The sequence below is a fragment of the Balaenoptera acutorostrata genome, chromosome 9 (assembly GCF_949987535.1).
Source record: "Balaenoptera acutorostrata chromosome 9, mBalAcu1.1, whole genome shotgun sequence".
NCBI lineage: Eukaryota > Metazoa > Chordata > Mammalia > Artiodactyla > Balaenopteridae > Balaenoptera > Balaenoptera acutorostrata.
The window spans coordinates 43,874,877-43,899,183 of NC_080072.1; the positions used below are offsets into that span (position 1 = coordinate 43,874,877).

A 24,307-nucleotide genomic window follows, 5' to 3' on the forward strand; every position below is an offset into this window, starting at 1 on the left:
AGACCCCGAATAGCCAAAGCAGTCTTGAGGGGAAAAAACGGAGCTTGAGGAATCAGGCTCCCTGACTTCAGACTATACCACAAAGCTACAGTAATCAAGACACTATGGTACTGGCACAAAAACAGAAATATAGATCAATGGAACAGGACAGAAAGCCCAGAGATAAAACCACTCACTTATGGTCAACTCATCTATGACAAAGGAGGCAAGGATACACAATGGAGAAAAGACAGTCTCTTCAATAAGTGGTGCTGGGAAAACTGGACAGCTACATGTAAAAGAATGAAATTAGAACACTCCTTAACACCATACACAAAAATAACTCAAACTGGATTAGAGACCTAAATGTAAGACTGGACACTATAAAACTCTTAGAGGAAAACATAGGAAGAACACTCTTTGACATAAATCACAGCAAGATCTTTTTTGATCCACCTCCTAGAGTAATGGAAATAAAAACAAAAATAAACAAATGGGACCTAATGAAACTTCAAAGCTTTTGCACAGCAAAGGAAACCATAAACAAGACGAAAAGACAAACCTCAGAATGGGAGAAAATATTTGCAAACGAATCAACGGACAAAGGATTAATCTCCAAAATATATAAACAGCTCATGAAGCTCACTATTAAAAAAACAAACAACCCAATCCAAAAATGGGCAGAAGACCTAAATAGTCATTTCTCCAAAGAAGACATACAGATGGCCAAGAAGCACATGAAAAGCTGCTCAACATCACTAATTATTAGAGAAATGCAAATCAAAACTACAATGAGGTACCACCTCACACCAGTTAGAATGGGCATCATCAGAAAATCTACAAATAACAAATGCTAGAGAGGGTGTGCAGAAAAGGGAACCCTCTTGCACTGTTGGTGGGAATGTAAACTGATACAACCACTATGGACAACAGTATGGAGGTTCCTTAAAAAACTAAAAATAGAATTACCATATGACCCAGCAATCCCACCACTGGGCATATACCCAGAGAAAACTGTAATTCAAAAAGACACATGCACCCCAATGTTCATTGCAGCACTATTTACAATAGCCAGGTCATGGAAGCAACCTAAATGCCCATCAACAGACGAATGGATAAAGAAGTAGTGGTACATATATACAATGGAATATTACTCAGCCATAAAAAGGAATGAAATTGGGTCATTTGTTGAGATGTGGATGGATCTAGGGACTGTCATACAGAGTGAAGTAAGTCAGAAAGAGAAAAACAAATATCATATATTAACGCATGTATGTGAAACCTACAAAAATGGTACAAATGAACTGGTTTACAGGGCAGAAAAAGAGACACAGATGGAGAGAACAAACGTATGGACACCATGGGGGGAAAGTGGCAGGGAGGTGCGGGTGGTGGTGTGATGAATTGGGCAATTGGGACTGACATGTATACACTGATGTGTAGAAAATTGATGACTAATAAGAACTTGCTGTATAAAAAAATAAATTAAATTAAATTAAAAAAATTAAAAAAAAAAAAGAACCCACCTTCCCATGCAGGGAACACGGGTTCGATCCCTGGTCAGGAAATTAAGATCCCACATGCCACAGGGCAACTAGACGTGTGCGCCGCAACTAGAGAGAAGCCCACATGCTGCAACTACTGAGCCCGTGCACTCTAGTGCCTGTGTGCCACAACTAGAGAAGCCCGCAATGAAGAGCCCACACACCACAATGAAGACCAAGCGCAGCCAAAATAAAAAAATAATAACAAACAAATAAATAAATAAGTAAATAATGGACTTCATTTTTTAAAAATTTATTTATTTATTTATGGCTGCGTTGGGTCTTCGTTGCTGTGCGTGGGCTTTCTCTAGTTGTGGTGAGCAGGGGGCTACTCTTCGTTGCGGCGCATGGGCTTCTTATTGCGGTGGCGTCTCTTGTTGCGCAGCACGGGCTCTAAGGTGCGCAGGCTCAGTAGTGTGGTGCACAGGCTTCATTGCTCTGCAGCATGTGGGATCTTCCCGGACCAGGGCTCGAACCCGTGTCCCCTGAATTGGCAGGCGGATTCCTAACCACTGCACCACCAGGGAAGCCCAATGGTCTCCATTTTTTAGAAGAGTTTTAGATTTACAGAAAATTTGACCAGGTAGCCCAGCACGTTCCCATAAACCCACCCCTACACACAGTTTCTCCTATAGTTAGCATATTATATTAATATGGTACACTTTTAATAATTAATGAGCCAATACTGATACAGTTTTATTAGTTAAAAACCGTAGTTCAAACTAACATGCCATTGTAAAGCAATTATACTCCAATAAAGATGTTTTAGGCCATCATCAAAAAATCTAGAAACAATAAATGCTGGAGAGGGTGTGGAGAAAAGGGAACACTCTTGCACTGTTGGTGGGAATGTAAATTGATACAGCCACTATGGAGAACAGTATGGAGGTTCCTTAAAAAACTAAAAATAGAACTACCATACGACTCAGCAATCCCACTACTGGGCATATACCCTGAGAAAACCAGAATTCAAAAAGAGTCATGTACCAAAATGTTCATTGCAGCTCTATTTACAATAGCCAGGACATGGAAGCAACCAAAGTGTCCATCATCGGATGAATGGATAAAGAAGATGTGGCACATATATACAATGGAATATTACTCAGCCATAAAAAGAAATGAAATGGAGGTATTTGTAATGAGGTGGATGGAGTTAGAGTCTGTCATACAGAGTGAAGTAAGTCAGAAAGAGAAAAACAAATACAGTATGCTAACACATATATATGGAATCTAAGGAAAAAAAAAAAAAGGACATGAAGAACCTAGTGGCAAGATGGGAATAAAGACACAGACCTACTAAAGAATGGACTTGAGGATATGGGGAGGGGGAGGGGTGAGATGTGACAGGGTGAGAGAGTGTCATGGACATATATACACTACCAAATGTAAAATAGATAGCTAGTGGGAAGCAGCCGCATAGCACAGGGAGATCAGCTCGGTGCTTTGTGACCACCTAGAGGGGTGGAATAGGGAGGGTGGGAGGGAGGGAGACGGAAGAGGGAAGAGATATGGGAACATATGTATATGTATAACTGATTCACTTTGTTTTTGTTTTGTTTTTTTTTTTTAAATTTATTTATTTATTTTTGGCTGCTTTGGGTCTTTGTTGCTGCACGCCGGCTTTCTCTAGCTGCGGTGAGCAGGGGCTACTCTTCATTGTGGTGCGCGGGCTTCTCATTGCGGTGGCTTCTCTTGTTGTGGAGCACGGACTTTAGGCACGTGGGCTTCAGTAGTTGTGGCTCGCAGGCTTAGTTGCTCCACGGCGTATGGGATCTTCCTGGACCAGGGCTTGAACCCGTGTCCCCTGCATTGGCAGGCGGATTCTTAACCACCGCACCACCAGGGAAGTCCCCACTTTGTTTTAAAGCAGAAACTAACACCCCATTGTAAAGCAATTATACTTCAATAAAGATGTTAAAAAAAAAGATGTTTTAAAAAAGCAAAAAACAAAAAACCATAGTTCAATATTTATCCTGTTCAAACTGGATGATTAAATGATTTTTCTAATTTTGTTGGCATTCAGTATTATCCAATTCTCTCACATTTAAAAGCCCACTGACTTCTCTTTCACAAACACAGTTAAAGAAGCCTCAGTTTACTTGATGCATTAAAATACTTTTTAAAGAAAACGTTCCCAAAATTCTTGTTGACTTTTTAAATACTCCATTAAATGGAGCCTTATTTCTTGTTCACAGTTTTCAATATTTCTTTGGCAGTCAGATTATGCAAATTGAAAGAAGAGCAGCAGTGTTATTAAAGTGCTCCATTGTTTATAGGAACTTTTTAAATATGTTCAATAAGAAAGAATTGATGAAAAGTGTTTCCCTTTAAGTACCTGTTCTTAAAAGGGATAACATTACTTACAAACAGGAAAAAAAATTCCAACTTGAAGTGGACAGTAATTATGGCACTTGCCATAGCTATCTTTTCTAATGGATTTCATCCCTTGAAGAATTTGATTCTTTTACATGGATAGTCCTAAATGCTTATCCAGCATGGAAACAAGTGAAATCATCATGTACAGTGTTGAAGAAGAGGGGAATCAGAATTGGTGACAATATTCTTTTTTGTCAGTGGATAACAATTTAAAGAGTCATTGATCAAGAGATGAAATGTAATTCTGAAGAAAGGGAAAAGCAGTTCATACCATGAAAGATGATATTATGTGCTTCAACAAATCAAATTTGAAGAGCAGTTCTTGGAGTTGATCTTATTCCAGTACATGTTCAGGATACCTGCTCATATGATAATCTTGAGCATGTTTTCGCATTAATGTATGTTCAGTGCAGAAAAGAATGAAATAATTTGGATGTGGCCACTGTAGAAGCTATGTAACAATGTAATTGGAACATAGACTGTAACTGCAAGAAACCTGATAAGCAAATTCTACAAAATAGGAACTATTAAGAAAAGCCAAGGCATTAGGGAAATAAAAAAAGAGGTATGGAATTCATATATTTACTTCAGATAAACTCAAATAATTTTTACTACACATATGTCCCTTCCCTTGCAATATCTTTTTTAATCTCAGTGTGCATTTGCATAGGTAATTAGAAATAATTCAAATTTAACTTCTTGTCCTGTGGGGTTTTTTTAATTCCTTCTCTTTTTTTTTGGCCAAGCCACACAGGGATCTTGGTTCCCTGACCAGGGATTGAATCCAGGCCCTTAGCATTGAAAGCGCTGAGTCCTAACCACTGGACCACCAGGGAATTCCGTAATTCCTTTTTTTTAAATTGTGGAAAAAACATTTAACATGAGATTTACCCTCTTAATAAAACTTTAAATATAGAATATATTATTGTTGACTGGTGTTCTGTGTTTTTATTATTGAAACTGGTGACCCTAGTGATTTCAGGATCTGAACTCAGGTCTTCTGACTCCAAATCTAGTGCTCTTTCCACTATCACCTTCCCTCTAATTGATTTTGTAAAATAACCAGCCACATGAGTATGTTTGGAATTGTTTCACAGTGACTTTCCATACTTTACTGGTGCCCTAGACATCTGGAGAACGTCCCTGGCAGGGAAATATAGAATCTCATTTTCATGCCTCTCTTTGCACCCATTAGATCGTTCTTTTGGACAGTTTGTTGAGTTAGGCCATGCTGAAGATTCTCTTCATTGTTGAAAGATGAAGTCAATAGCATTCTAGGTTAAGCCTTTAGAGCAGCTCTGTGATGTTTGAAATGCCATGCAATCAGCTTAAAAGGGGGACACAGAAAGCTACAAATTGGAATTATATGACCTTAACAGGATTCATGAAAATAATAATAATAATTATTATTAATATTATTATTTTACAGTCCAGGTCTTTTATTTTCTTTACACCCATCATGCCATGAATTCATAGGGAATGGGCTCCAACAGTTCAGGCTCCTTTCCATTGGTTCTCACGAAGTGTGCTTCTCTGGGTGGTGCGGGCTGGCGCTTCAGTTGAACCCAAGTACCTTTCTCTTTGGCTTCCTTCTTTTTCTGATCATTTTCCTTCACCCGTTTCAGGAAGCTATCTCGGCTCTTAGAGTGCTTAATATGCTCGCTATGCACATTAATTCTCTTGGCAAGAATCTTGCCCTTAACTTGTTTGTTTACAATGATGCCAACAGCATGCTGAGTAACATTGTAGACTCTCACAGTTTTGCCATGGTAACATTTGTGGGGCGTTCCTTTTTGAACAGTGCCCATTCCCTTGATATCTACAATATCACCTTTCTTGTAGATTTGCATGTATGTGGCCAAAGGGACAACTCCATGTTTTTTTTTTTTTTAAACCCTTCTATGGTATTTCTTTTTATTTTATTTATTTATTTATTTATTTATTTAAAACCCCACATTTGTTTATTTATTTTTTTGGCTGTGTTGGGTCTTCGTTTCTGTGCGAGGGCTTTCTCTAGTTGTGGCAAGTGGGGGCCACTCTTCATCACGGTGCGTGGGCCTCTCACTATTGCGGCCTCTCTTGTTGCGGAGCACAGGCTCCAGACACGCAGGCTCAGTAGTTGTGGCTCACGGGCCTAGTTGCTCCACGGCATGTGGGATCTTCCCAGACCAGGGCTCGAACCCGTGTCCCCTGCATTAGCAGGCAGATTCTCAACCACTGTGCCACCAGGGAAGCCCAACTCCATGTTTTTTAAAAGACCTAGAGAACATGTAGCGGGTGCCCCTCCTCTTTCCCTTTGTGTTGGTCATTTTGGCGAATTACTGGAAGATGGCGGTTCTGGCTGAAAAGCCATGAAAATAATTATTATTGTTAGTTGTGATTTTAATCAATACCAGGTATGCAGTTGACAAAGTGCATTCATATATATTATTCTATGTGATCCTCACAATAACTCTGTGGAGTAGTTCATATCTATTTTTCTGTAGAAATTAAGGTTCTGTGCTAAAATGACTTGGGTTGTGCAACTAATAAGCGCCAAACCTTTACCCTCATCTTCCATATTCAGGTCCTGAGCGTTTCACTGCATAGTGCTGCTAGGTGGATGTGAGAAGAACATAGCTTCTAGGGCTTCCTGTCAGTTTAACTTGTGTTGGAGTCCACTCTCCAGTCACACTCGGCACATTTTATTACCAACAATAGAAAGATATGCTTAGTTTTAGTTTAAATTTTACAATTCTTTGTGCAATTAGCAAATTCAAAATGGAATTTATGAACACTGTAACTGCCTACTGCCTCAGAATTCTTTGCACTTCAGGGGGCTGGGCTGAAGGAGGAAGAGAGCAGATTGAGCCCAGGAGCTCAACACTTTCCATGTTTACTACTGGGGACTCCTGGAATGAGGTGGACACATGTGAGAGAATGGGCAAGGGACACTTTCCTTTCAGATTTAGATTCAACATGCATTTTTTTTTTAAAGTGCTTCTATAGCACCTTGTATTTTTTTAAAATTTAATTAAATTAATTAATTAATTAATTTATTTATTTATTTATTTACAGCTGTGTTGGGTCTTCGTTTCTGTGCGAGGGCTTTCTCTAGTTGTGGCAAGTGGGGGCCACTCTTCATCGCAGTGCGCGGGCCTCTCACTATCGCGGCCTCTCTTGTTGCAGAGCACAGGCTCCAGACGCGCAGGCTCAGCAATTATGGCTCATGGGCCTAGTTGCTCCACGGCATGTGGGATCTTCCCAGGCCAGGGCTCGAACCCGTGTCCCCTGCATTGGTAGGCAGATTCTCAACCACTGCGCCACCAGGGAAGCCCCAACATGCATTTTTTGAATGCCATTTACAGTCAAAACATTTTCACATATGATAGCTCATCTCTGAAAGCTCATAACTAAAAGGAGGGAAGGCAGGGCTTCCCTGATGGCGCAGTGGTTAAGAATCCGCCTGCCAACGCAGGGGACACAGGTTCGGGCCCTGGTCTGGGAAGATCCCACATGCCGTGGAGCAACTAAGCCCATGCGCCACAGCTGAGCCTGCACTCTAGAGCCTGCGAGCCACAACTGCTGAGCCCGCGTGCCACAACTACTGAAGCCCGCGCGCCTAGAGCCCGTGCCCCACAACAAGAGAAGCCACAACAATGAGAAGCCCGCGCACCACAACAAAGAGTAGCCCCCGCTCACTGCAACTAGAGAAAGCCCGTGCGCAGCAGCGAAGACCCAACACAGCCCAAAATAAATAAATAAATAAATAAATAAATAAATAAATAAATAAATAAATAAAATAATTAAAAGGAGGGAAGGCAGTATTCTACTTCGAGATGTAGAATTTGAGATCTGAAAAATTAAGATGCTCTAACTTAAAAAAAATCACCGGAAAAAAAAGTTCAGGGAGAAGATTGTGAGCAGGGAAATTGCTACTGTTTCTAGACTGGCTGATTTTAGGTGCTCAACAAATCTTTACTATGTTGGATTAAAATGGTAATTTGGATTGACATGCTGGCATTCCTAACTCAGACTCTGAACACCCAGATCATTTGACTTAAAGCTTCACTAATGGGAAACCAATACCCCCTGTCCTGCTTTATTTTCCGCACACTATTTTAAAACATAAAGAAAGAATCAAGGTACACAGACTATTGGCTCCAGTTGACTATTGGGAAGGGATGTGAAAGACATTGTATTTTTTTTCTGATGTCATAAATTGCATATAATATTCTACCAAGGGTAAAGGGAAAATGGAGCAGAACTAAGAATCTATTCCAAGGGAAGATTCACATTTACTGAGGAAAACATATTGTCTATACTCCAAATGAGAACACTTGGTCTGAAAAGTATATTTACGAGACAATAAAAGAAGAATATTTAGAATTAGCGGTGACATCAGTGGTCTGGTCAGCTCACTGAAAAGGGTCATTAAAAATGTGAGACTTTACTTCTTCATTAAATTGCTATGGCTGTCCAACTTCCTTATGGTTCCGAAAATAAAAATGAAAACTCTCAAAGCCTACTTTCCCCCCCACCTCCATTTCTTTAAGAAACAGAGGGTACAATTAAATCTCAGGGGGCTTTTGAATGAGGAACACTCAAGGACTTGTTCCAGTGCTTACCTATGTCATGAGAACATTACAGAGGCATCTGCACAACTAGAAATCTTTTCAATCAATAAAGATCCCAAGGCTTCCCCAAGTGACACCCTGGTTTACACTGTGACATTCCTTGCTGTATTTAGGACTCTCTCATCCCAGGCATCCAGAATCTTTTTACCCTCAGTCCCCACCTGCAGAGATGCCTTTTTCTAACTGTGAAAACAAGTGCATGTCATTTTAACACTCCTCCATTCCACATAAACATGGAGAAGGAATACAGGCAGGGATGGATGCTCACTGATAGAATGGACAAAAAGCAACAAGTAGTATTTTACTTGTGAAGGTAGCTGCATATTTCATCTTTGAAGGGCTGCTCAGGTATAATGTATCCCAGGGTTTATAACAGCTCATACATATAAAGAGATCAATGGCTTATTAAACGCTGCCTATCAGAGAACCACACTTGCAATATCCATCAATAAAGGTTATGGAGAAAGAAAAATAAAGAAATGAATATTATAAAAAACAAGTGGAAAATTCAACAGTTATTATATGCTGTCCTTTAAAACATTTTTACTCATTGTCTCTAACAACAGAAACGTCTGGGGGCTGGTGAGTAGGAGGGAGGAAAATTGTGTCTGACAGATTAAGAATTCAGTAGCTCAATAGCCCACAGGAGAGCTTAAAGCAAAAGAGTAGGTCAACTGTTAAGACAGTCACCAATTAATCTGTTGACAAAACATGGAATTAGGAGAACTATAGCTGGATTTCCCAGCTCTGGAAGTTTCTTCTTGATGTTAAGTCACCAAAGCCATACTAATTCCTATTGAGCAAACAGAAGGAAGAAGTTATCAGTCTCAAATTAAACCTCCCATAATGCAAGGGGAAATAACACATGGCCCTTTATCCTTACCAAATGTGAGGAGGAATACAGTAGGTTTTCTGATCCTAGCTTCAGAGAACTTGAGAGCGCTAAGAAAGGCTGAGCTTTTCAAAGGAAAACGCTGTGCTCAGCTCTTTTCTGTCACTCTGACATCAGTCTCTTGTGCCCACATAGCCCTTAGCCCTCTTATTCCTAAATGGTTTCCTTCTATCTAATGTCTACAGTCCCAGAGGCTGATGGTTCAGATAAACTATGTGCCAAATCTTGGCAGCTGTGTCTCTTCTTTGTGGGAAGGTCAAAGTGGTACTTTACAAAATCCAAAGGACACAAAATATTACTAATGCACACATGTGTTTAGAGAGGACTACAAGATAAAACTCCTAGGCATACACACAGAAGCCTTCCATAATTTGTACCATACTTACTTTTTTAGGGTCATTACCCATCTCCCCTCTCTTCCCACTAGCGTGTATTCAGTCTTCATTGCCTCCATGCCTTTGCACATGCTGTTCCTTCTTGTCCTTTCTCACCTTCTCTGATGGAAAACTCATTCATCCTTGAGAGTACTTAAGCTTCTCAGGAAAACAGCTTGCAACAACTACAGGGAAATTAGTCACTTCTTCCTCTGTGCTTTTTATAAGCCTCGTTAATATGGCTATTATAACACCTATTACATTATATTCCAATTTATATGTCAAATTTCAGGGCAAGGATCATGTCTCAATCATTTAGTGATTAACACAGCCTCTGGCAGATATCTAGTATATACTCAATGCACTTTTTGAATGAATAAGCTTTGTCTGTTTTCTTTATTTTTCTGTAAAACTAGTTTAATAATGTGGTTATCTTCAATATGGCAGTTTATTCTTAAATAATTGTAATAAGAGGAAGACAGTGAAAACAGTGTGCATTACTCCTGGAAAGCTGTCAATTATATCGAACTTACCCAAAGAAGTGGGAAAAATCTCCAAATTAAAATGTTAAACATGGCTTTATAATAACAATCAAAAAATGTGTTTATAAAACCATTTGTTTTTCCAGTTCTACTTCTTAACAGAGCGTAACAAAAAATGGTACACAAACATCAGGTTTAGACTTTGCATCAGAAGATGTCTTTTAAAGGATCAAAACAATCGATTTTTTTTTTTAGTCGAAAGGGACCTCTTGGTTATCTAGTTCAACTCTCTGCTCTGTATGAATCTCTATGATATCTCTGATAGATGCTCACCCAGCTTCTGCTTGAACAATTCCAGTGATCGGGAACTCACTACTTAGGAAGGTAAGTGATTCTTTACTTTGACAATTACGATATCCAAGTTGAGCCCAAATCTGCCTCCCTGTAATCTTTAGCCATTGGACTCAGTTCTTCCTTCTTAAACCACACAGAAGATATTCCTTCTTCCTTATAGAAGCCCTATAAAGAATTAAAAACAGCTACATCATCATCCCAAGTCTTTTCTTTTCCAGACTTTTCCAGTTTGATTCAACTCCTTCTGATATGTCATGTTTATCAACATTTTCACCAACCTGGTTCATATCCTCCAGACATGTTGCAGTTTGTCTCTAAGACTTCTGAAACGGAGCCTGGAACACTACTCCAAATGAGATTTGCTCAGTGTAGAGGATTTCTCAGAGCAGCACTAACACATATCTTTCATTCTAGCCTCTGTACGGGTATTTGAAATTTGGACTGGCTCTTACTTGATGTAGAGTCAAAGCTTGGCAAGAGTTAGCAGGAAAGAGGATAACATGAAGCCTGGGTAGGAGCAGAGCTAAGAGAACTGATCCAATTCTGGGGCTTTAGTTGGGAGGCAAGCTGCCTAAACGAACCCTAGATATACCAAGGGGATTCAAGGGGTTTTGATCGATAGATGGGGACAAGGCTGTAGCAATATTTGAAATTAGACAGGTGGTGGCATCTTGCCTCTATTAGGTTTTGGAGTAGGCCCTCCATCACTAGCTGGGGAACATGAGAAACAAGACCCAACTCCTGGCAAAGAGTCTGCAAAGGTTTAGGCAAATTAGAGTCAGGAAGACTGGGGTTCAAAGAAGGGCTACATTTCTAAGGGGAAACTGAGGTAGTAAGAACTAAAATAGCTCTGGAATCATAAAGACCTTTGTTGAACTCCATCTTCTTCATTTTCCAAACCTCAGTTTCCTCATGTGAAGATAATAGTATTTACTTTAAAGGATTGCTGTGAAGACTTAGTGGGATGATATATGTAAAGTCTGGCATACAGTTACTGCTTTTCAAATGTTTTTATTGCAAATTAAAATAAAAAGAGATAAAATGTAAGTTAAATGAATTTTTAAATAATTTCACTTTTGAAGCCTTTCAGATTAATTATGTACTAAGAGCATATTCTCAAAACATTTTTAACACTTCCTTTAAGAAAAGCACTATACCTATTTTTTTGAAAGATGATCAGGAATGATATGAATTGGTTGAATATGGCTTGTAAAGTAAGCATAATGTAATATGATTCATTATAATCCTCTTAATAATTGTACCAATTTTATGGTTATAAGAAATATACTTATTTTCAGATTTTACTTTCAAATAAGTGATGACTTTACCATAAATCTCTGAAGTCAGTCTTTTTTGTAATATAAATTCACTAATCCAGTCAGAATTACAATTCACTATTTGTTAGAAATCTTTGCATAAATCCTTTCCCAGCCCCACACTGTTTTCCCTTTAATATCCAATTATCTAAAATTTAAGAGGAATGAGCACCGCCCCATGGGAGTGTGTGTGCTGCTCTGATCCTATAGTTAAAATTCAGAGAATTAGGAGTGACGTCATCCGTAACAATAAAAAAGCTTCTCTTGGTGTGTGGAAGACCTATATATAAAAGTCACATTTAAGGGTCTACAACTCAATTCATCAGCTTTCTCAGGTTTACTCAACTTTGAGAAAGCATCAGCTGCTAATACACCTGAAAGAAGATCGTGTCCTAAGACATTGTGTGGTGAGTAATCTTTATTTTCTCTTTTAAATTTCATATGAGTTCTTTTTTATGATCAAGCAATTATTTATTGTGTACCATTTTCTACTAATGTCATGCTACTCGTTCAAGGTAAAATGTTAAGGGAGGGTTTGAATGATATTTAATATAAAAATGCTGCAATAAAAAATAAATTTATGCTGCTAAAATGTTGTTAAATCATTTATTTTTGTGATTAAAGTCTTTTGAGAGGCCTTGCTTTTTATAAACTCATCTGAAATTACATGAAAAATAATTAAAATTTGGCATGATGTGCTTTAATGGTATCTTATTAAAATTTTGAAATAAAACAGCCTAATGCTAAATGAATAATTCTGATTTAAATAATCAGTGTAAATTTATTGCTCTGAGTTAAAATTCCATTTTTCCTCCAGAATATCCTCATAGAGAGCTCAATCTGTGTACTATAGTTGGAGAAACTCAGTTTTACTGCTGAATATTTATTCCCTTTACATAAAGCCTTTTCTAATTTTCTATTCTGAAAACTGTACATGAATTTGAAGGATGTTTTACAACCATTTTTCAGCTTTTTAAATGACATTCTTGTAAGAACCTCATCTCTCTATTAAGAACAAGGAAGCAAGGCAGAGGCGTTAGGTGAATGTGACAAAGCTAGAATAGGACCCCCAAGCTTCTGTCCTCTGGCTACAATGATTGTTTCTAACACAAACCAAAAATGAAGAATATTCATTTGTTGCTCCTTCAATAGCTTTATATTGCACAGTGAAAATAAATATAGTAGATTATAATGCTCCTTATGCTACTTCTAAATGATGCAGTTTCCCTTTAAAATATGAGTACATAGCCACCCTATGTGTATGTTAAAACAGAGAACGTTAAGTATTAAGAAAAGGCACGTCTATGATAAAAGGCTTTGCAATTGTTGAAATGCAGATTACGGTAAGACTTTTCTATTTTGAGATGAAAAGCTTAAAAGCAAAGGAGGAAAGTACTAAAAATTATACTCAAACAAAATTGTTAATAAAATAATCTGAAAAGATAAGATACAGACAAGCATTTTATATGGAGTCAAAGCTCTAAATTCATATAACAAGTAATCAATTAGATGATGTTTAAATGCTTTGACACATTCTTTTTAATGGTAGGAGAAGTGTGTGTTAATTTAGTAAAAATCTCTAAATCAGAGCCTATTCATTTGACATTTATGTTTATCATTGTGTTGAAAGGAAGTTTACTTATGAAAAAGAGATTTGCTAAGTCAACAAACACTGTTGACAATTTACCTAATTAAAAGAAGTAGGGACTTCCCTGGTGGTCCAGTGGGTAAGACTCCACGCTCCCAATGCAGGGGGCCCAGGTTGGATCCCTGGTCGGGGAACTAGATCCTGCACGCATGCCGCAACTAAAGATCCCACATGCTGCAACGAGGATCCTGCGTGCTGCAACTAAGACCCGGCACAGCCAAAATAATAAATAAATAAATAAAAAAGAAGTAGCCATTTTCAAGCTTCTTGTGTATTTAGTCATAACACAAAATGTGGGAGGAAATACTAAACAATAAGGTTTTTCATTCTTCATGTAGCTTAAATTCATATATTAAAACTTGCACAAGAACTCTCAAAAAGATACCTAAGAAAGTAAAGCTAATCTGTCTAATTTCTAAGTCAAATTGTGTGTATACATGATATATACTAATTATCTGTATACATAATATATACTTATATATACTGTAAAATAAAGAGGCTGATTCCAAAAGTCTCTCATGAAAAACAATCCAATTAGTTACTGTCACACTCTGTACAAAGTTGTATGATTATAAATATAAACTACTATAAATTTAATTGTATAGTTTGGAATATTAGAAGTATTTTAAATGCCTCCATTTTGCTTTTTCTTTTAGTGAAGATGATGTCTGCAAAAGACATGGTTAAAGTAATGGTTGTCATGTTCGCGGTTTGTTTTCTTGCAAGATCGGAAGGGAAGTCTGTTAAGTAAGTACCATAGCCTGTTCTGCACGGTGAGGGCATGGGAATTGGATTTTTAAGGTTGGCTTTATGATTTGGAAGAGGGGAGCTAATGGAGTGATCCTCTCTGATTCTTTTCCCTCTAGGAAGAGATCTGTGAGTGAAATACAGTTTATGCATAACCTGGGCAAGCATCTGAGCTCCATGGAAAGAGTGGAATGGCTGCGTAAGAAGTTGCAGGATGTGCACAACTTTGTTGCTCTCGGAACTTCTATAGCTTACAGAGATGGTAGTTCCCAGAGACCCCAAAAAAAGGAAGACAATGTCCTGGTTGAGAGCCATCAAAAAAGTCTTGGAGAAGCAGACAAAGCTGATGTGGATGTATTAATTAAAGCTAAACCCCAGTGAAAAGAGATATGATCAGAGCACTGCTCTAGACAGCATAGGGCAACAACATTACATGCTGCTAAGGTTTTCAAGCTCTATTAAGATTAAGTGCCAATATTTCTAATATTACCAAACTTTATGTGTAATCTATTGCTAGCTGTGATAGCAGCAATTTTAATTGATTATTTTGATTTTACTTTTATTCATCTAAGAGCTCTTTTAATAATTCTATTTCTATTGATTCTAAATAAATGAAGTTAAGTATTTCTTCCTTGTTATAAAAATATCTTTTGGTTCTGAGTAACACCAATATGTTTAAATTGATTGTGACTAAGAAGAACAGCACAAAATTTTTGTTAACCCTATGTCTAACATTCTGATATTTTGAAATTATCCTTTAAATATTATCAAAGTACCAGGTCCCCGAATCATCACTAGCTAGTTACCATTGTCCTCTTCATTTCAGGAAAGGAAATGAAATGCCACTGGTCATATTCCTAGTCTGGACCCCAAATTGCAAGGAATAGAATTTTTGTGTTTAATAGAATATAACTTTGTTCATTTGTCCTTCCTCACACACATTTCTAACAAAATGGACTGACTTAACCAAAGACAATTTAGAATATCAATGGGCATTATGGGGAACTTCTGAAATCCCCAGACTCAATTTTCTTAAAACCAAATTGGACGACCATAGCTCTGAGATTTCCAAAACTGAATGAAATGCCTATTTTGATTGGTATTTTGAGGCCTCCAAATATCACCAGGACCCTAAAATTGCCTCTCTGCAAAATAGGATTTTAAGATTAACTGAGGCAAACAAGCAATTAAAGAAAGATGAGGGCTTCCCTGGTGGCGCAGTGGCTGAGAATCCGCCTGCCAATGCAGGGGACACAGGTTCGAGCCCTGGTCTGGGAAGATCCCACATACCGCGGAGCAACTGGGCCCGTGAGCCACAACAGCTGAGCCTGCGCATCTGGAGCTTGTGCTCCGCAACAAGAGAGGCCGCGATAGTGAGAGGCCCGCGCACCGCGATGAGGAGTGGACCCCGCTTGCCGCAACTAGAGAAAGCCCTCGCACAGAAACGAAGACCCAACACAGCCAAAAATAAATAAAAAATAATAAATAAATTTTAAAAAAAACTATATTGTTTAAAAAGAAAGATGAAATGGCTTCGGAAGCCTCGTGCTCCTCTTCCTTGGCTCCCTATGCTCAGGCTTCACCTCCGGCGCCACCTCCCTCCTCCCCTTCTACCCTGCCCACACCTCCTCTACACCCTCAGCTCCCCCTTACTAATTCTCTCGCTGAACGTTCATATTTCTTTGAAACCCTCCCCACTCCTTTTTCCTCTGAACTTATCAGAACCTGTCCCCTTAAAATTAAGCCTTCTGAGGATCCAGAGGCTAAACCCTGAATTTCTTATATTCCCTGGACTAAAGCTAAACTGCGAGCCACAGTGAAATATTTTCCCAAAGTAACCGAAGATCTTCACAGATTTGCTGAGGAATTTAATACAGTCTTTCAAACTTGTCAACCTTGTTTCTCTGATTTAAATCAGTTAGTTCATATGCTTGTTGGTAAAGGCCTGGCCCAGCACTGCATGAAAACTGCTAATTGGGAAAATCCTGAAAGTCTCTAGAATCACAACTGGGAGACCAGCTTGCTAACTTATTATACGATCAAGCTTGGACAGTTGCTAGGCAACTTCATGGAGCAACTCCTAGGCCTTCTCCAAAGCCTGTTGATTGCAGCAAAATTTAGATTTGCACAAAAAAATCAGATGAATCTGTTCATGACTATTACAATTGACTTCAGATTACTTTTAAAGAAAATTCTGGTCTTCCTTCAGATGTTTATTCCACCTGGGTAGCTTTTAACTCTATGTTTATTAATGGGCTGAACCAGGACGTTTCCCTTCTAGTAAAAAGGATCAGGATGGAATGGGAAAATATGTCCACTCCAGACTTAGTTAATCTGACAAACTTGCTCTCTTGCACTCTAGATGATTCACCTAAAAGAAAGACCACTAGGGAATTCCCTGGCTGTCCAGTGGTTAGGACTCCACGCTTCCACTGCCATGGCCCAGGTTCGATCCCTGGTCAGGGAACTAAGATCCCACAAGCTGCGTGGAGTGGCCAAAAAAACCCCCAAAAAACAAAACCAAATAAACCACAGTAAAATTCTTCAACTCCAGCAAATAAAAACCCCTAAACAAAAACAAAACCCTCCTAGTTTCTGCTATTATTGCAAAAAGCTAGGACACTGGAAAAGAGATTGTTATACCTTAAGTGCTTTAGGCACCTTCAGCCCTCTAACAAGCCTTTCCAATGTCCTCCCAATTCTCAATGATGGGGCTCTGAGAAACTACAGGGCCTCTTCCCAATCATCCCTCTTAATCTGCTTGGAGAAACGTCTCTCCAGATTGGGTATGAATCTCCTCCAGTCCTAACTGACACCAGAGCCACACTCTCGGTGCTTGACTCCACTACTATGAAATAGCCCCTGCCTTGAAGTACTAAAACAGTTCAAATAGTGGGGATCTCTAATCAACCTCAAGAGATGCCTGTCCCTGAACCTATTTCCTTTTGTTTGGCCCTTTGAGAGATACATAACTTTTTCTCCTTAGTTCCTCAACCCCATCCATCTATCAGGCTGAGACTTCTTAGAGAAGTATCATGCTGGAATTTCTTTCTTCCAAAGGGAGAAAAAAAAATCATAAAGGGAATTCCTGGGCAGTCCAGTGGTTAGGACTCCATGCTTTCACTGCCAAGGGCCTTGGTCAGGGAACAAAGATCCCACAAGCCACACAGTGCGGCATAAAAAAAAAATTGCAAAGGTAGAAATAATTCTAGAACTTGAGAGTAGTCATTGAAGTAAAAACCAGGTGAATTAAATGACCCCTTGACATCTTTTATTTGCTCCATCTCTAATGATTCTAGAGCTGATTCTGGAAACACTGATAATTTGTCCCTATCGATTCAGCTACCATCTTTGTTATGGGCAAAATCTCCAACTGATATTGGCAAAATGCACAGCACACCTCCCATCAAGATTCAAATAGATCTCTCAAAACCTCTGCTCAGAATTAATCAATATTCTATAGGAAAGAATCTCTTCAAAGCATAAAGCCCATAATAGAGGATTACAAGGGCCAAGGCATCATTATCCCTTGCACTAGCCCCTGCAATACTCCCATTTTGCTAGTGAGAAAACCTAAGGGCCAAGGGTGGATGCTTCTCCAGGACCTTTGAGCGATAAATAACATTGTTATCCCTCAACACCCTGTTGTTCCTAATATCCATTACTAATATCCACTCCCACTGGAAGCAATTTCTTTACTGTAATTGATTTATGCAGTACATTCTTTAGTATTCCAGTTGATGAAACTAGCCAATACCTTTTTTTTTTAAATTTTTGGCTGCGTTGGGTCTTTGTTGCTGTGCGCGGGCTTTCTCTAGTTGCGGCAAGAGGGGGCTACTCTTCATTGCAATGCGCGGGCTTCTCATCGCGGTGGCATCTCCTGTTGTGGAGCACAGGCTCTAGGCATGTGGGCTTCAGTAGTTGCAGCATACAGGCTCAGTAGTTGCGGCACGCAGGCACTAGAGCACGCGGGCTTCAGTAGTTTGCGACGTGTGGGCTCAGTAGTTGTGGCTTGTAGGCTCTAGAGTGCAGGCTCAGTAGTTGTGGTGCACGGGCTTAGATGATCCGCGGCATATGGGTTCTTCCCAGACCAGGGATAGAACCCGTGTCCCCTGCGTTAGCAGGCAGATTCTTAACCACTGCGCCACCAGGGAAGTCCCCTAGCCAATACCTTTTTTACTTCACTTGGGAAGAAAAACAATTCACATGGGCAGTAATGCCTCAGCCGTTACTTATTTTTCACAAATCCTGAAGGCTTATCCAGGTGATAAAAAGTTCCCTAGAAGTTCTATTTTGTTGTGACATGTGAAAGAAATATCTGTGCTCTCCTTATCAAGCCTCTTCACCGGAAGACAGCATCCATATGTCAAAGCTTTTAGCCTTAAAGAGACATAACATTGTCAAGGAAAAAATTCAGTTTGCCCAAACCCAGGTTTCATATTTAGGGCATCTGATATCAGAACAAGGGCCACACCCAGATCCAGAGAGACTTTGTGGTGTCCTATGTTTCCAGAAACCCAAAACTAAGTGCCAACTGCTAGTTGTTTGTTGCCAAAATTGGACTCCAAATTTCTCTTTTATGCCCAAAACTCTGTATGTTCTACTAAGCAATAACAACTCCAATCCAATTTGATGGGAAGAACAAGACAACATAGCTTTTAAGGCCTTAAAGGAGAGTTTGATGAACCTGCCTGTGTTTGGACATCCCAGTTATCAAATTCTCTTTTTCCTTTTGTATATGAAAAGGAAGGGAATGCCCTGGGGGTATTCACCCAAAAACACTGGGACCGCCATTGACCCATAGGGTATTATAGCCAATAACTGGACCCTGTGGCATGGAGATACCCTTCTTGCCTTAGAACATTTACTGTCTCTGCCCTTTTGGTTAAGGCCACCAAGAAAGTTATTGTGGGATCCCCATTACCCATTTTTATTCCTCATGCAGTAGAAGGCCTCCCCAATTCTCATCACACTCAACCTTTCTCAGTGAGCCCCCTCAACTCCTATGAAGCCCTTTTGTTAACTACTCCTCACGTAACTCTTTTACAGTGTAATAACTTTAATCCTGGTACTCTTCTTCCCACCATCACCAATGACATCTCTCATGACTGCCTAACACTGATGGATCACCTCCTGACTCCTGGTGATAATCTACAGGCAATTCCTCTGGGTAACACTGGCTTTTCATGGTTCACTGATGGTTCTTATTTAAAAGGTGACAATGGCAAATACTGTGCTGTTTAGTCTATTGCAACTCCTTTTGATACTGATGGGGCAGCATCTATACCTATGACTACTTTGGCCCAACAGCCTGAATTATACACTGTTACACAGGCTTGTACTTTAGTCAAGGGCAAAACATCTAATATTTATACTGATAGCAGATATGCTTTCAGAGTAGTTCATGATTTTGGACTGTTTTACAAGCAATGTGGCTTCCTTTCTTCCAGCAGATATAAAATTTTAAATGGCCCCTTTGTTCAGGAATTGTTGGATGTAATGCTTTTACCTGCCACTTTAGCTGTTACTAAGATTCCAGAGCATTCTATTTTTTTAAAAATTTATTTTGGCTGCGCCAGGTCTTAGCTGTGGCACGCAGGATCTTTTAGTTGCAGCATGCTGGCTTCTTAGTTGCAGCATGCGGACTCTTAGTTGTGGCATGCATGCGGGATCTAGTTCCCCCGACCAGGGATCAAACCCAGGCCCCCTGCATTGGGAGCTCGGAGTCTTACCCACTGGACTACAAGGGAAGTCCCAAGATTCCAGGGCATTCTAAACTTGACTCCTGGAAACTATATCACCTTGCTGGAATTTCCACAAGGAATGCTGCCCTTAAAGGAACCAAGAGCAATCAGACCTCTGTCATGGTCCAAAGAGATATTTTCCCAAATGATAAGTTAGAAAAACTGGCTAGAGAAGCCCAACAGTTGGCCCCAGAAAAGAAAAAACATGGTTGAAAATTCACAATTGTTGGTTTGAAAAAAAGAGAAAGCTCTGATTCAAACCAAATAACATTCTAGTCCTACCAGAAACTCTAAAAATCCCATTGCTAACCACTGTACATGCATTAAACCATTGGTCTATTCATAAAATGATAGCATTCGTGAGTCAATATTGGTGGAGAAACATTAACAAAGCCACAAAATAGTGCCTACCTTACTTGTCCCACTTGTTCTAAATACAACCCAGGAAGCCTGTCTGTACTGCTCTCAGACATTTTAAACTGCCTCATGGACCGTTTGAGTTCTGGCCAATGGGTTTCATACAACTTCCTCCATCTCATGGATATACATACGTTTTAGTCATGGTCTGTATGTTTTCACACTGGACTGATGGACTACTGCCTGTTCTGTGGCTAAAGTCCTTTTGGATATGATTATCCTTACCTGGGGAACTCCTCTTAAACTTCATAATGATCAAGGAACCCATTTTTACTGTTCATGTACTTCGACCAGTCTGCTCTGTTTGGCTGGTTTTACAACAATTTCACTGTGTTTATCACCTTCAATCCTCTAGTTTAGAAGGTACACAACATTACTGAGTCAACTGACAAAATTTGTAGAGGCCTTCCAAATACCTTGGCCAAAAGCATTGCTGGTGGTCCTTCTAAATCTCAGATCTACCTCTTTTGGAACTCATAAACTCTCACCCTTTGGGATAGTCAGAGGATGCCCAGTGTACTTGGCTCCTGCCTCTTTTGACCCACAAGAGATGAAAGGAAAGATACTCCAATATTGCAAAGGTCTAATTGCTTCTACTACAAATAACTGTGTTTGATAGAGCAATCTTTTCACAGTGCATTCTCGGGAGAGGAAGACCTTAAGCATCCTACCCTGCAAACTGGAGATTTTGTCTATTGGAAAATGCACCTCCAGAAAGACTCTCTTCGACCTTGCTGGAAAGGCTCCTATCAGGTACTGCAAACTAATTCTGTGCTGCCAAACTCCAGGGAATAGACTCTGAGAACATGTGACACACCTAAAGAAAACACCAAACACTGACTGGACCTGCACATTATCTAGTGACCTGAAAGTAAAGATTTCCTGGAATTGAAGCAGACAGTATCTGATGAGATAGCTTTCCAAAGATATCTGGACCAGGCCTGTTGGAAGTTTGTCTGCCAAACCGTTGATGATGACATAATGCTTCAGGTGATCTCCAATGCCTAATATCTTGATAATATATAAACTTTAAATTAAAAGTGCCTGGGAGTTCTCTCTCTTACCCTCCTTGTTACTCAAATGTGACTTCAATAGGTTTCCACTCTGTGTTCTTTCCCTCTGATGTGAGACATTATACCCAGGGAAAATCCTTCCTGGCATTGAGGGACAGGGAGCTGCTGAAACGAGAAAACTTGACTCGATCAGTGATACTTTCAAAGAAAGATCTTGATTAAAAGAGGGAAATGTAAAAAATTAATAAACAGAAACCTCAAGTACTCAGGAAACCAGAAGAGGGAGCTCTCATGCCCTGCTACCAAAGTAGGACCCAACTGGAAGAAGAAAGACCTCCTCTCCTTTCCTGGCAACAACTCAGCCAATGAAAAGCCCTGGATTGTTTGTTTATTATAGCCCTCCCAACATCCTTTTGCCTTCTGTGAAAGAGTTCTCCTTCCCCTGCTATGTGAGGACTTACATGTTGCTCTCCATGGTTGCAGACCCTGAATTGTAATTCTTTGTTTATCCCAAATAGACTTGTTTTTTTTTTTGCTGGGGAAATAACTAAGTTTATTTTAGGTCAACACCTTAAACTGTGAGCCTCCTGGGTCTAGTTCAACATCATCCTGAGCAAAGCTCAGTATGTAGAATTAAGTTAGGTTTTAAAATCAATTATTTGTTTTTGTAATTCTTAGATAGTTTTCTCGATCATATAAACTCCTGGTAATATCAGGAAAGCTTGGGGATGTATGATGCATCAGTTTCACCCTATATGCTCTTCTTTTGGGACAAGACATCACATACCTTTTGAAAGGACTGTGGCCAAATTGCAACATCTGTAGCATTCTTGGCACAGATCTTCATGGGTTGTACATTTTCACCTTCTATTGAGATCCCAGGGAAAAAGGGTGGGCACAGGAGACTCCAAGGTAAGACACATTTTTCATTCTCACCAAGAACTTTTTGAACAGTGTATTCACTAACTGAACGAACTTTTTACTCAATATTTGTGAAGATATTTCTTCACAAACTCAATATTTGTGAAGATGTATAAATGAAAACCATCAGAGGCATTGAAAAATAAAATGGCTTTCAGGTCCCAGTCCAGAAAAATCCTCACCCCTGTAAGTTTGAGTTCACGTGGAGAATAGTCCTGGTTTCCATACTGGCAGTGACTTAATGTCTCCTCCTGAGGCTCACAACCCAGAACCCCAGACCTGACGATACCAGGAAAGGGCAATCATGATATGCAGAATCCCTGCAAACAACCACAGCCAATTCCAGTGTTTCTCCAACTTCCACCTCCCAATAATGTCAGCCGGAGGTGAGGCAGGATGACCCCAGCACACAAGAAGCAGAGATAAATGTTTTGGCATTCTCTGGTTGTCTTGTCTGAACCTACCCATATGCAATGCTCTGCAGGTCATTAAGAGAATAAGAGGAAGTCACTGGCTATGACCAGAGCTAGAGTCATTTTCCAATAGAATCTCAGCCCAGACATCATCACTTAGATCTCAGTCACCAGTTTCCCCAGGGCAATGCTGGTCTGGATCCTCTGGATCTAGGAGATGTCAAGACACTGGGGACAAGAGAAAAAACTGTCCTGATGCCTAAGGCAGGAGAAACAGAAGTTATGTTTGCAGAATGTCAAACAGGGATCTTGGAAATAGTTCAGGTAGGTGAAATGTGTTGATTCTTTTCTGAGTTTTTCTGCCATGGTCATCATTTCAACATGGCTGTTATTAGTTTTGTGCTTCTCTGGGGTGCTGCAACTTCTTAACTGGATCTTAGACTTCTCATAAAGGTATTTTGCTCTGTATATTATTGCTAACTCAGTGTTTCTGTGAGGAACTAAGGCCTAGGACTTCCTATTCCACCATCTTGCTGATCTTACTAACGTAGGTTTATTTTTGAGCTCTATGTGTTTATTCTGTTATATTGATGTATTTGTTCTTGCAGTATAAAGTACACACACACACACATATCCTTCTTTATAGACCTTTATTCTACCATTCAATATTTACACTGAGTTTGTTGGGTTCTCTTCTAAAAAAATCCAGCTGCAATTTTGATTGGGATTGTATTAAAATTATATGTTAATTGTAGGAAGAATTGTCATCTTTATTATATCGTCCTATTCATCAACATAGTAAGCCTTTTCACTTATTCTGACCTACTTTAATACCTTTTAAATTGAGTTTAAACATTTCTCTAGAAAAATCTTATGTATCCTTTGTTAATTGCTAAATTCTGTATGGTTTATTGTGAAAGGTATCTAAATGTTTATTATATTTTTTAATTGGTTATTTTTGGTATGGAGAAACATTGTTCATTTTCCTAATTTTTTCTTATAACCAACAAACTTGCTGAACTGTCTTATTAATTCTAATAGCTTATATCTTGTTTACATTTGCTTTTCTATGTAGATGATCATATAATCTCAAATAATGACACTTTTATCTCTTTTCTCCCTGTGATTACACTTTTTTTTTCATTTCTTATAGTAGTATCTGGCACCTCAGTACCATGCTAATGAATGATGCTACTGGGTTCCCTTATCATATTCTGGACCTTAATGGGAATGTGTATGTAATTTCTCAACAAGAGAATGGTTTTTAACATATTGATGACATTCCCTTCTATAACTAGTTTTCTAAGGGTTCTTTTGAAATTATAAAAGAACTTTATAAAATGCTGTTTCTCCAAAAATATGTAACTTTTCACTTTTAGTCCATTAATGCAATAAATTAAATATTTTTGCATGCCTGGAATAAAATCTACTTGATATTGACGTGTTTTTACTTTTTAAAATAGTAAAATTC

At 39.2% G+C, this 24,307-nt stretch overlaps 2 protein-coding genes across 2 annotated transcripts; one reads left to right on the forward strand and one right to left on the reverse strand.

Annotated features, from left to right (window-relative positions):
• Positions 1 to 5,320: 5,320 nt before the first annotated feature.
• Positions 5,321 to 6,459, reverse strand: LOC130708876 (60S ribosomal protein L21-like). Its single transcript, XM_057553256.1, has 2 exons — positions 6,447 to 6,459; positions 5,321 to 5,769 (listed from the first exon to the last, which is right to left on the reverse strand). The coding sequence occupies exons 1-2, from the start codon at positions 6,457 to 6,459 to the stop codon at positions 5,357 to 5,359; spliced, it is 426 nt and encodes a 141-aa protein (XP_057409239.1). The 3' UTR covers positions 5,321 to 5,356.
• Positions 6,460 to 7,107: 648 nt separating this feature from the next.
• PTH (parathyroid hormone) lies at positions 7,108 to 14,709 on the forward strand. The gene is made up of 4 exons (XM_057552009.1): positions 7,108 to 7,116; positions 12,119 to 12,200; positions 14,238 to 14,328; positions 14,448 to 14,709. The coding sequence occupies exons 1-4, from the start codon at positions 7,108 to 7,110 to the stop codon at positions 14,707 to 14,709; spliced, it is 444 nt and encodes a 147-aa protein (XP_057407992.1).
• The last annotated feature ends 9,598 nt before the right edge of the window (positions 14,710 to 24,307 follow it).

Bases quoted from the DNA above. Each gene is read 5' to 3' on its own strand.
- PTH (XM_057552009.1), top strand. The intron at 12,201-14,237 runs GTGTGTGGAAGA...TTTTTCTTTTAG, and splicing joins CAATAAAAAAGCTTCTCTTG to TGAAGATGATGTCTGCAAAA. The intron at 14,329-14,447 runs GTAAGTACCATA...TTTTCCCTCTAG, and splicing joins TCGGAAGGGAAGTCTGTTAA to GAAGAGATCTGTGAGTGAAA.